The sequence below is a fragment of the Heterodontus francisci genome, chromosome 23, assembly GCF_036365525.1.
Source record: "Heterodontus francisci isolate sHetFra1 chromosome 23, sHetFra1.hap1, whole genome shotgun sequence".
Classification (NCBI taxonomy): domain Eukaryota; kingdom Metazoa; phylum Chordata; class Chondrichthyes; order Heterodontiformes; family Heterodontidae; genus Heterodontus; species Heterodontus francisci.
In genome coordinates, this window is record NC_090393.1 from 53,594,802 (window position 1) to 53,608,504 (window position 13,703).

Sequence of the window (13,703 nt, forward strand, 5' to 3'; positions counted from 1 at the left end):
AGCTATTGTATCTCCTGCGTACAGAAGGTATAGAAAACTGGGGCACAGAGGAGTGCACAATCTCTGAATTAAATTGGAGGGAACTCAGCTGGGCTCTTGTTTGCTGAGTGCTCGTTCCTGCCTCAGTTTCATGCATTTGTCAGTGGGAACACTCTCATTTCTGAATCAGAAGTTTCTGGGTTCAAGTCCCACTCCACAGCCATAAGTAGATAATCTAGGCTAGAACTCCAATGCAGAACTGAGGGAGTGCTGCACTGTCAGAGGTGCTGTCTTTCAGGTAAGACTTTATTAACCCCTGTTTGCCCTCTCAGGTGAATGTAAAAGATTCCAGGGCACTTTTCAAAGAACAACAAGGAAGTTCAGTTCTCATGGTGTCCTGGCCAACATTCATCCCTGAACTAACATCACTATAAACAGATTACCTGACCATTATCACATTGCTTTTTGTGAGACCTTGCTGTGTGCAAATTGGCTGCTGCATTTCCCTCCTTTACAACAGTGACTATACTTCAAAAGTACTTCATTGGCTGTGAAGTGCTTTGGGACATCCTGAGGTTATGTAAATGCAAAATCTTCCTTTCTAACTGGTCTAACAAGTAATAATATTGTGATCAGAGTAACATGAATGGTGTCATCAGCTTTCCCCCGATAATTGACACTCAGCTGACCTTGAACTCAGCTGAAGAGGAAATTGCTTATCTACTGGTATTGGAAGGCACTTGGGCTGAACTGAGTGGGTGGCCAACAGTAGGTAGAGAAGAGGTTAAACTGGGCAGTGCATGTGTCAGTAGGGGTGGCTGTCAGCACTGTGATTGGGAGAAAGACAGAGAGAAACTGTTGTGGAGGTGGTTTGCACCACATACTCTGGTATTACCTCCAGGTCTGTATGCAGTTGTTCATTCCAGTGGCTTTCCTAAATTGTAAAATAATTTAAGTTTTAACACTGGACACACATAAACACTATTTCATAGAAAAAGAAACATTTATTTTAAACAGAATCAAACATGTCAGTACAAAGCTTTAGAGGGGTTCTTCATGCTTGGGCCTGTGGATGATAAAGGACCTCTCACTATAATTTATCAAGCAGAATTATCAAAGTCCAACCACTGCCCTGCTTTTCTCTTCAGGAGGCAGTGTCAAAGAAGTTTCTGTGCATTATTTCCCAGGAATTTCCTGTTCAAATGTGTGCCGAAAACAGAAGGGATCTCCATATTTGGCATATGCCCAAAACAGGAATTGCACAAAGTAACTTCCTGCGCACTGTCCCCTTATGGCCAACAATCAGCCTGCATGCTGAGTGAGGCAGCAGAGCCTGTTAATACACACAGTGCTAACTGAACTTTCCTTTTGGCTACAACATCTCTTTATAATGAATGTGAGGTGATTGATCACATTAATGGTGCTACACAAATGCAGGTTGTCGTTGTTGTTGTCGTACTCCTGACGCTAAGGTATTGGTACTAGGGAGCTTCCGTTGAACCCAGAGTTAAAGGACTAGTTTGGTGGGTGGTTGGGTGTTGGGGATAGCAGGACCAGCAGATTGTTGATGAGAAGGCAGATCAGTAGCCAGGTGGGGAGGGAGGGGTTAATGTAGGAAGTCTGATAGTCTGTGGGAGAGTAGGTGAACAATTAACAATTTCAGGCATATGGTAAAACAGGAAGTGTAGAGGCATGGGTAGAAAGTTGGTTGTTGGGCAGAAAACAAAGGGTTAGGGTAAATGGGAGATGCTTAGATTGGAGACAGGCCAGAAATGATGTACTTCAGTGTTGGGTCCATTTTTGCTCTGAGTACAAATTTGGCATTGGTGAAAGCTAGACGTTTTTTGATGACACAAGTGGTTTAGCAAACAGTGAGGAGGACCATAAAGAAATCAGGAAGACAGATAGGTTAGTGGAATCTGCAGACAAGTAGGTGCGAGCTGAAATTTAATGTGGAGGAAGTCTGAGGTAATACACCATGGGAGGGAAACAAGGAATGGGAGTGATGTATAATGGGCAGCTGATCTGGTATCACCAGTTTTACATCATCACCCAAAGTCAAAATGATCTTCATTAGGAAAATGCTAAAGCATGTGACTGAGCTACCAGTTGCTGGAAGTCCTGAGCCGCCTTCTGGCAAGGCTTTATTTATTGGTGTTGCCAACGGTGCAGAAAACAAAATTATTAAAAATATAACAGATTGTGGGGACTTGAAACCATACTGTGTTTGAATGTTCTGTGCCCACGTTTCCTACATCGCTGAGGTCAAAGGTCCATGGGGTAGCATAGATCAGAGACTGAATGGATCATCAGAGATTTCTCACCCGCCATCACCAACCCCCACTAATCTCACCTCTGTTCCACAGTGGAATCATCAAAATATAATTCTTTTGAAATGGAATAATTACTGAAGGGCAGAATTATCATCTGCTGCTCATCAGTTATAGAGGATAAAAATGGTCATTCATTGTAGAAAGTCTCATATTCAAATGAGTGCATTAAGTTGTCCAAGTGAAAATGCAATGTTTGCTCAGTGAAAATTTTTCCAGCTCTGCAACCATACATTGGAAAATCACCCTAGCTAATGTTGGTTAAAACTCACTGGTAAGTGACCTTTCAACTTATCCACAGTTAGCAGCTTAAAGATACCTTTACTTTATGTGACAAAGCGATGAATTGAAACCATTCTCAAAGATAATCCTCAGCCCTCAACTATCGGCCACAGAATGGGAGGTCACAACATTGCCCACTAGAGAAAGGCCATTGTCACTGTGAACTGTTGTGCAATCTGGGTCGAGTGACAGCATTGGTCAGCTGGACATAGAACTGACGACATCATTCCCATTCATTTAAAATAAACCAGTTTTAGGTCTATTTATCAGTTATTTGTGACAATAGAATCCAAACATATTAAGGAGAGAGAGAGATATAAAAGGGAAAAAGTAGAGCTACCCCCGCAACCCCAGTGGTGAAAATGTACAGTGGTCCAGTCTGGGAAGGGGCACCTTAAGAGTGAATATCACAAGTTTCAAAAGGTTGGGTTTGTCATCAAAAAATAAAAAATGATCATTCCTAAAGTATGTATTTTTGGTTAACTTTTGTGCTCACCAATTTAAAAGATGTAAATGCTTGGGACTGGAATGCTTTAATACTTACACCTGTTATTAGTGCCTCGACAGAATATGACCAACCTACTCTGTATTTCCAGAATTTCTGTTCTTATTTCAGATACAGCGAGGGCACAATACAGTGTAAATCTCCTTCTCTGCTGTCCCGTCAAGTGCTCCTCGACAAGTGCAAAAATGCGCTAAAACTTAGCTTGTTCATCACAGAAACTATTTAGTAGGTCCTGTCAAGGGCCGTGGGCCAGGGTTTCAGGTGTTCTAGTTGAATGAGTTGGACTTGATTTATAGGATTGTGCCCACACGACCAGGACGTGGCAAGAGACACTGAACTCCAGGTATCAAATGGATGGCAAATTGTTCAGAATGAGTCAAGTCTACAAGCTCTGGACAACAATCTGATATTTCCCAATCTGTACTGTAGAGTGTCAGAGTGATTTGAGACACAAGTTTTAATGTTTACTACTCATAGAATCGCTTGCCATTCTCAAGCGATTTCCTGCACCCTCTGCTAACAGCTACCGAGAGCTATGCAAAAGCCATTGATTTCTTTGTTTTTTCCTCTTGGGCGAGGAGGGGAGGGTGGGGAGAATGGGTGTGGATACAGAGACTTTGTACTGCCTCTCCCAGCTAATGCCCTGCCTGCAATCAGGAATTCACCATATGTGGAATTGCAAGCATGAGGCTGTGTCTTCCCACTTCCTGGTATATTGCTGGTGGGCCAATATGGCTATCCCATTCTGCCACCCAGGTCTTGTGACATTTCTCCTATCACCATATGGTCAGAATAGTTCAGTGCTGTAACCTCACTCTACATTTACACTAGGATTGAGAATTCTTGGTCAGTACAACCCAATGGGAAATGGCTGCCAAATATGAGAAGCACCTACTTGGTGTAGAAAGCCACAAACTTCCGCTCGTCCAGGTCCCCCTGGATGATGACATCATCGAACCCTTCCCCATGACCTGCAAGAACCAATAAATTGAAAGTTTTTTATATATCAGAGAAATTAAGAGATATGTTGATAAAGGACACTGTTATTCGCCATGTTCATCAATCACTGAGGAAACTGACTGATTTGGTAATAGTTTAATGAGCTCTTGCTTTTCCTCTCAAAATGCATTACCTCATTCTGCGCCACATTGAATTGTATCTGCCAAATGTCTACCCATTCCGTTAACCTATCTGTCTCCTCCTGACATCCTTTATGATCTTTCTTGTTGAACCCTCCGCTTTCTTATCCCCAAATTAAAAATGGACGCAGCACTGACATCGGATATGTACCCCTTCCTCGCCTTCTCCAATCCAAACAGTACTCACTAGCCGTAAAACTTATTTCCATACCTTTTTTTAAATATTCATTCATGGGATATGGATGTCGCTGGCAAGGTCAGCATTTATTGCCCTTCCGTAATTGCCCTCGAGAAGGTGACGGTGAACTGCTGCTGTGCATAAGGTGAAAGTACTCCCTAAAGGTACTGTTAGGGAGGGTGTTATAGGATTTTCACAGAGCGATGATGAGGGAATGACAATATATTTCCAAGTCAGAATGGTGTGTGACTTGAAGGGGAACCTGGAGTTGGTAGTGTTCCCATGCACCTGCTGCCCTTGTCCTTCTGGTGGTAGAGGTCATGGGTTTGGAAGGTGCTGTCGAAGAAACCTTGATGGGTTGATACAGTGCATCTTGTAGATGGTACACACTGTTGCCACTGTATGCCGGTGGTGAAGGGAGTGAATGTTGAAGGTGGTAAATGGGGTTCCAATCAAACGGGCTGCTTTGTCCTGGATGGTGTCGAGCTTCTTGAGTGTTATTCGAGCTGCACTCGTCCAGGCAAGTGGAGAGTATTCCATCACACTCCTGACTTGTGCCTTGTAGATGGTGGACAGGCTTTGGGGAATCAGGAGGTGAGTTGCTCACCACAGAATTCCCACCCTCTGACCTGTTCTTGTAGCTACAGTACTTATGTTGTTAATCTCATCAATGGTGACCCCCAGGATGTTGATGATAGAGGAATTCAGAGATGTTAAGGTGGGTGCTGAGACTCTTGTTAGAGATGGCCATTGCCTGGAATTTGTGTGGTGTGAATGTAACTTGCCACCTATCAGTCCAAACCTGAATGTTGTCCAGGTCTTGCTGCATGCGGGCACGGACTGCTTCAGTATTTAAAAAGTTGTGAATGGAACTGAACAATGTGCAATCACCAGCGAACATCCCACTTTTGACCTTATGTTGGAGGGAAGGCATTGATGAAGCAGCTGCACTCATGCAGGCAAGTGGAGAGTATTCCATCACACTCCTGAGTTGTGCCTTGTAGATGGTAGACAGGCTTTGGGGAGTCAGAAGGTGGGTTAATCGCTGCAGAATTCCTAACCTCTGACCTGCTCTTGGAGTCATTGTATTTATGTGGCTGGTCCAGTTCAGTTTCTGGTCAATGGTAACCCCCAGGATGTTGATAGGGTATTCAGCAATGGTAATGCCATTGAATGTCAAGGGGAGATGGTTAGATTCTGTCTTGTTTGAGATAGTCATAGTCTGGCATTTGTGTGGCGTGAATGTTACCTGCTGCTTATCAGCCCAATCCTGAATGTTGTCCAGGTCTTGCTGCATATGGACACGGATGGCTTCAGTATTTGAGAAATTGCGAATGGTGCTGAACATCGTACAATCATCAGTGAATATCCCCACTTCTGGCTTTATGATGGAGGGAAGGTCATTGATGAAGCAGCTGAAGATGGCTGGGCCGAGGACAGTACTCTGAGGAACTCCTGCAGCAAATTCCTGGGGCTGAGATGATTGGCCTCCAACAGCCACAACCATCTTCTTTTGTGCTAGGTATGACTCCAACCAGTGGAGAGATCCTCCCCCTCCCCACTCAACCGATTCCCATTGACTTGAATTTGGCAAGGGCTCCTCGATGCCACACTCGATCAAATGCTGCCTTTGATGTCAAGGGCAATCACTCTCACCTCACCTCTTGAATTCAGCTCTTTTGTCCTTGTTTGGACCAAGGCTGTAATGAGGTCTGGAGCCAAGTGGCCCTGGCGGAACCCAAACTGAGCATCAATGAGCCTCTTATTGCTGAGTAAGTGCCACTTGATAGCACTGATGACGACACCTTCCATCACTTTGTTGATGATTGAGAGTAGACTGATGGGTCAGTAATTGGCTGGATTGGATTTGTCCTGCTTTTTGTGGACAGGGCATAGTTAGGCAATTTCCCACATTGTCAGGTAGATGCCAGTGTTGTACCTGTACTGGAACAGCTTGGCTAGAGGCGCAGCAAGTTCTGCAGCACAAGTCTTCAGTACTACAGCAGGATGTTGTCAGGGCCCGTAGCCTTTGCAATATCCAGTGCCTTCAGCTGTTTCTTGATATCAAGTGGAGTGAATCGAATTAGCTAAAGACAGGTATCTGATGCTGAGGACCTCAGGAGGAGGCCGAGATGGATCATCCATTCAGTAGTTCTGGCTGAAGATGGTCATGAATGCATCAGCCTTTTCTTTTGCACAGATGTGCTGGGCTCCTGCTTCATTGAGGATGGGGATATTTGTGGAGCCTCCTCCTTTGGTTAGTTGTTTAATTGTCCACCACCATTCATAACTGGATGTGGCAGGAAATCTGGAAGTTGCAGCCCAAGTTAGCCTGCTCAGCCACATAACAGTACCTTGCCTTAAAGCCTGGCTACCCAGTCGGAACCCGACTAGACCTGACTACGTGTCGGGTTTGGGTCGTGTCTATATTCTGAATCCAGCATTCGGGCTCGGGTCGGGTTGGGCTGGACAGCGCTGCTTCCATGAAGTCATGGGATCAGGCTAACCCATGATTCCCCACAACTCCACCTGCAGGAATAGCCTGCTGCCAGAACAGATGAAGGATACTTGTGTCAGGTTGGGTTGGGTTGGGCACAAAAATTAATTAAAGGACTCGGGCTCGGGTTGGGTTCGGGTTGGCTGTGGTCGGGTTGGGCACGGGTTGGGTTTTAATTTTATACTCGAGCCAGGCTTTACCTTGCCTGTAGACTTGGCATTGAAACTAACGTAAGGGTGTGAAGTTACTGTAGTTACCCACTAAACAAATTAGTATAAATTAGGGCTGGTGTATTCAGATGTCAGTGAATTTTTATTGGCATGATTAGTCATAATTACAGCCAAACAACCTCTCTGGCCCTGAAAATGTAATTTTACAGGTGTGGAGTATCATTCCCTCAGAATTTAATTAGGGTTGGAAACTTACTTTTTCTTTCTGTCTCACTCATTTCTCTCTCAATCCCATTTTCCCCTGTCTTCAGTCCACTTTCTGAGCCTGATTTAAATCAAATTTATACTTGCTGGTTTAGACTCTGTGTCTCACAGTGGGATTCTTCAATCTGATTGGTTGAAGAGCCATGTTATTGCTTGCCCTGCTCACACACACAGCAGATCTGCTGTACAGGGTGCTGCGCTGCCACAGGCACTTGGTGACTGCAGGTTGCTGCTCAAAAGCCCATGAAAGGTCTATGGGTAGCTCTCAGCGTAGCGAACGGCAAGCATTATTCTATCACCGCTAACTGCAAAATCCGAGCCATTTGCTTCTCTGTTCTCTCCAGAGTTGCTGAATGACCTGCTGTGTGTTTCCAGCATGTTCTGCTTTACTTCCTAATTATTATTGTATTTCTGATTGGAACTGCATTCTGGTTCTGGTGCAGTGGAATTCTGAATTCCTTGGGGACCAGTTGCATACTTTTCCTTTAGGTAGCAGCAGGACACTGGGTTTGACACCCACCCGCTCTGCATTCAGTCAGACAAGCTACTTGTCTTTCCTTGGAGGAGGGAATGGCTACAGACCAATTGGGAATCATTTTTATTTTTCCCACAATTTCTTGTCAATTATTTGCTAAAATAGATAAATGTGGAGTTATTATTAACAGAATCATTAAATCGATCATGAAAACAAAAGTGAACTCTGAATTGCTTGGGATTCACGAGAGCACATGACCATTCACAGGATCAAACTCCTGAAAGAGCAGAGAGTTAGCTCCTGTTCTAGGGCAGCTTTACCTGCATAGCGAATGCTTTTCCCAAACATGGCTGTCCAGAAGTATGGCACTGTGTTAATCTCTATTCCTTTCCCCAGGATGTTGAGGGCGGCTACTCGACCTGGGGAAAGGAATAACATAGGAATGACCAGTTAGTATATTGGATTGATACCGGGTGTCGCACCTACTGCAAGTGGATTCCTATCCAATCTTACTGCACACAATCAAAGAACCAGACAGCAAAGTAGGAGGCCTTTCAGTACAAATGGCCCATGCTTCACACAAGCCTCCTCCCACCCCTCTTCATACCATATCAAACTTCTATTCCTTTCTCTTTCACGTGTTTATCTAGATTCCACTGAAAGGCATCTAAGCTATTCATCCCAGCTATTCCTTGTGGTAGTGAGTTCTACATTTTAACCACTCTGGGTAAAGAAGTTCCTTCTGAATTTCCCCATAGGGGATCATGGACTCATAAGCCATTTGGACCATCAGGCCCCTGCGGACACTTTGAAAAGGTTATCCAAACAGTCACACTGCCCTGCTCTTGCCCCATTGTCCTGCAAATTTCTTCTTTTCAACTAATCTTTCAATTCCCTTTTGAAAGTTACTATTGAATCTGCTTCCACCGCCCTTTCAGGCAGCGCATTCATGAGCTAGAGGCATTTTTCTACAGCTGAGACTGTAGGAATTCCAGAGAGTGCAGAGAACCGGCTACTCACTCTTATTATGTGATCAGCCCACTGAGTCAGAAGGTTGTGGGTTCAAGTCCCAATCCAGAATCTTGAATACAGAATCTAGGCTAACAGTCCAAGCAGTACTGAGGGAGAATTGCACAGTTGGAGATGTAGTTTTCAGATGACATTAAACCTAGGCCATGTCTGCCCCCTCAGATGGACAAAAAAATTCCCAATACACTACTCAAAGAGCACGGGAGTTCTCCTCAATCTTCTGGCCAACATTTATTCCTCAATCAATGTCACTAAAACAGATTAACAGATTATATAGTTATTATTGCACTGCTGTTGTGGGATTTCGCTGTGTGCAAATTGGCTGCTGTGCTCCCAACATTCTTTTTCTTTTGGGCCTCCTTATCTCGAGAGACAATGGATACGCGCCTGGAGGTGGTCAGTGGTTTGTGAAGCAGCGCCTGGAGTGGCGATAAAGGCCAATTCTAGAGTGACAGGCTCTTTCACAGGTGCTGCAGAGAAATTTGTTTGTCGGGGCTGTTGCACAGTTGGCTCTCCCCTTGTGCCTCTGTCTTTCTTCCTGCCAACTACTAAGTCTCTTCGACTCGCCACATTTTAGCCCTGTCTTTATGGCTGCCCGCTAGCTCTGGCGAATGCTGGCAACTGACTCCCACGACTTGTGATCAATGTCACAGGATTTCATGTCGCGTTTGCAGACGTCTTTAAAGCGGAGACATGGACGGCCGGTGGGTCTGATACCAGTGGCGAGCTCGCTGTACAATGTGTCTTTGGGGATCCTGCCATCTTCCATGCGGCTCACATAGCCAAGCCATCTCAAGCGTCGCTGACTCAGTAGTGTGTACAAGCTGGGGATGTTGGCCGCCTCGAGGACTTCTGTGTTGGAGATACGGTCCTGCCACCTGATGCCAAGGATTCTCCGGAGGCAACGAAGATGGAATGAATTGAGACGTCGCTCTTGGCTGACATATGTTGTCCAGGCCTCGCTGCCATAGAGCAAGGTACTGAGGACACAGGCCTGATACACTCGGACTTTTGTGTTCCGTGTCAGTGCGCCATTTTCCCACACTCTCTTGGCCAGTCTGGACATAGCAGTGGAAGCCTTTCCCATGCGCATGTTGATTTCTGCATCTAGAGACAGGTTACTGGTGATAGTTGAGCCTAGGTAGGTGAACTCTTGAACCACTTCCAGAGCGTGCTCCCGACATTACAACAGTGATTACACATCAGAAGTACTTTCATTGCCTATGACATGCTTTGGGATGGGCTAAGGACATCAAAAGTGCTATATAAACGCAAATCTTGCTTTACTGTTTTTTTCTGATACTGGGGCACAGGTATGCCTCAGTTATGGTTACTTGGTAACCATCATCCCGACTGGAGCAGATGAATTTGAGACACAGGCAGACCAACTGCAAGCCTGAAGCCAATGGTTCAGGAGCCTGTACTCCAACCTCTAGCGCACTGGGTCATAATTAACTGACAGCTTTAATCTCTATGTAACAGGACAGAGATGAAGACATGCTATATAGAAACCAATCTAGAAATAAAAAAATACCTGTATTGGGTCCTGTGTAGTATTATACTGCGAACTTGTGTCTCACTGTCAGCTCTGTAATGTACCATATACAATGGGTAAAAGGGAAAAATGCATTCCTTGCCACTTGGCACATGGATGTGCCAGCACTCGTGCTGTACAGGCAACAGATGACATTGGGGCCCAGGTTTCTGACAAAAATGTTTTCTGTTTTAGCTCTTTTCCTGTGATTAGTGGCAATAAGGAAATAGTGGAGCAGGAATAAAAACAAGAAATACTGGAAATACTCGGCAGGTCTGGCGGCATCTGCGGAGAGAGAAGCAGAGTTAACGTTTCAGGTCAGTGACCCTTCTTCAGAACCAGCAAATATTAGAAATGTAAAAGGTTATAAGCAAGTAAAGCGGGGGTCGGACAAGAGATAACAAAGGAGAAGGTGTAAATAGGATAAGGTCACAGAATAGCTGACCAGAAGGTCGTGGAGCAAAGGCAAACAATATGTTAATGGTGTGTTGAAAGACAAAACATTAGTACAAATAGAGTGTTAACGGACTGAAAATTGAACAGCCGCAAACACAAACATGAAAAAACAGTGGGTAAGCAAACTGAACAAACTAAGATGAAATAAAATAAAATAAACAAAAAAAAATATTAAAAAAAAGAAAAAGAAAAAATAACTAAAAATAAAAGTAAAATGGGGGGCTGTCATGCTCTGAAATTATTGAACTCAATGTTCAGTCCGGCAGGCTGTAGTGTGCCTAATCGGTAAATGAGATGCTGTTCCTCGAGCTTGCGTTGATGTTCACTGGAACACTGCAGCAATCCCAGGACAGAGATGTGAGCATGAGAGCAGGGGGGAGTGTTGAAATGGCAAGTAACCGGAAGCTCAGGGTCCTGCCTGCTGACTGAGCGGAGGTGTTCCGCAAAGCGGTCACCCAGTCTGCATTTGGTCTCCCCAATGTAGAGAAGACCACATTGTGAGCAGCGAATACAGTATACTACATTGAAAGAAGTACAAGTAAATCACTGCTTCACCTGAAAGGAGTGTTTGGGGCCTGGGATACTGAGGAGAGAGGAGGTAAATGGGCAGGTATTACACCTCCTGCGATTGCAGGGGAAGGTGCCATGGGAAGGGGACTAGGTGGTGGGGGTAATGGAGGAGTGGACCAGGGTGTCACGGACAGAATGATCCCTTCGGAATACTGACAGGGGAAGGGAGGGGAAGATGCGTTTGGCAGTGGCATCACGCTGGAGGTGGCGGAAATGGCGGAGGATGATCCTTTGGATATGGAGGCTGACGGGGTGGAAAGTGAGGACAAGGGGAACCCTGTTGCAGTTCTGGGAGGGAGGGGTAGAGGTGCGGGAAATGGGCCGGACACGGTTGAAGGCCCTGTCAACCACAGTGGGGGGGAATCCTCAGTTGAGGAAAAAGGAAGACATATCAGAAGCACTGTCATGGAAGGTAGCATCATCAGAGCAGATGCATCGGAGATGGAGAAACTGGGAGAATGGAATGGAGTCCTTACAGGAGGCAGGGTGTGAAGAAGTGTAGTCGAGGTAGCTGTGGGAGTCAGTGAACTTATAATGGATATTAGTAGACAACCTATCCCCAGAGATGGAGATAGAGAAGTCGAGGAAGGGAAGGGAAATGTCGGAGATGGACCATGTAAAGGTGAGAGAAGGGTGGAAATTAGGAGCAAAGTTGATAAGGCTTTCCAGTTCGGGGCGGGAGCAGGAAACGGCATTAATGTACCGGAAAAAGAGTTGGGAGAGGGGGCCTGAGTAGGACTGGAACAAGGAATATTCGACATATCCCACAAAAAGATAGGCATAACTAGGACCCATGCAGGTACCCATAGCAACACCTTTTACTTGAAGGAAGTGCATGGAGTTGGAGGAGAAGGTGTTCAATGTGAAAACGAGTTCAGCCAGGCGGAGGAGGGTGGTGGTGGATGGGGACTGGTTGGGCCTCTGTTCAAGGAAGACGCAGAGAGCCCTCAAACCATCCTGGTAGGGGATGGAGGTGTAGAGAGATTGGACGTCCATAGTGAAGAGGAGGCGGTTGGGGCCAGGAAACTGGATATTGTCAAAATGACGTAGGGCGTCAGAAGAGTCACGGATGTAGGTGGGAAGAGACTAGACCAGCGGAGAAAAGATAGAGTCAGGATAGGAAGAAATAAGTTCAATGGGGTAGGAGCAGGCTGACACAATGGGTCTGCTGGGACAGTCCTGTTTGTGGATTTTGGGAAGGAGGTAGAAGCAGGCTGTCCGGGGTTGCAGGACTATGAGGTTGGAAGCTGTCGAGGGAAGATCTCTGAGGTTAGTGACAGTCCTGTGAACAGTAGCTTGATGTTTGGTGGTGGGGTCATGGTCCAGAGGGAGGTAGGAAGAAGTGCCTGAGTGGAGCAGTAAATGGTTAAACTGGAACAAAAAACTTGGAAGAAGGAAAGTGAAGGATGTTTAGTTGTTGGAACTCACTCAGTCCATTGATTTCAATGGAAGATCACTCCTTCTACATTCTGCACTGTCTAAAACCTATTCTGTGTTGTAAGAAAACAGTTAAAAGCTTTATATTAACTTGAGCTTTTAATTGAGTTTCTATCAGAAGGCTGTAAATATCAGTTTCAATGCCAGTGAAATGTTCAGTGGAAAGTAAAGTTACCACAGTCTTTAGCTGCTAAGCATTCAGTTACATCGAATCTTTCGCATAGAAATAGGACATTCAGCCCAACTGCTGGATGTTCCACACAAGCCTCCTCCCACCCCTCTTCTCTAACATTATTAGCATATCCTTCTGTTCCTTTCTCTGGCATGGACTTGATGGGCTGAATGGTCTCCTCTGTACTGTAATGACTGTATGACTCTATGTGCTTGTCTAGCTTCGCCTTAAATGCAACTGTGCTATTTGCCTCAACTACTTTCTGTGGTAGCACATTCTTACCACTCTCTCGATAAAGAAATTTCTCTTGAATTCCCTATTAGATTTATTAATGACTAGCTAATATTTGTGGCCTTTAGTTTTTGCTCTCCCTTCTCTCAATCTACCTTATCAAATCCTTTCATTATCTTACAGATCTCTGTTAGGTCACCTGCTCAGCCTTCTCTTTTCCACAGAAAAGAGCCCCAGCTTGTTCAATCCTTCACGATACTTACAACTTCTCAGTTCTGGCATCATCATTATGAATCTTTTTGCACCTTCACTAATGCTTCTTAATCCTTTTTATAATATGGAGACCAGAAATGTTCACAATACTTGGTGTCACTGTCATCTGACCAAGGTTCTATACCAGTTTAATATGACACTCATGTGTTTCAATTCCATCCCTCTAGAAATGTACCTGGTTT

General features: G+C 45.0%; 1 protein-coding gene across 6 annotated transcripts in view; it reads right to left on the reverse strand.

Annotated features, from left to right (window-relative positions):
• LOC137382821 (apoptosis-inducing factor 3) overlaps window positions 1-13,703 on the reverse strand; it is a 143,714-nt gene that overhangs the window by 13,292 nt on the left and 116,719 nt on the right. For 4 of the 6 annotated variants that reach the window (XM_068055298.1, XM_068055300.1, XM_068055301.1 and 1 more), the window contains 3 exons: window positions 8,140-8,238; window positions 3,992-4,067; window positions 875-913 (listed from right to left, as the gene is read on the reverse strand). In XM_068055298.1, the coding sequence (XP_067911399.1) occupies window positions 875-913; window positions 3,992-4,067; window positions 8,140-8,238 (214 nt within the window). The remainder of the gene's footprint in view (window positions 1-874; window positions 914-3,991; window positions 4,068-8,139; window positions 8,239-13,703) is intronic. The other 2 variants (XM_068055302.1, XM_068055299.1) reach the window with 2 other exon arrangements.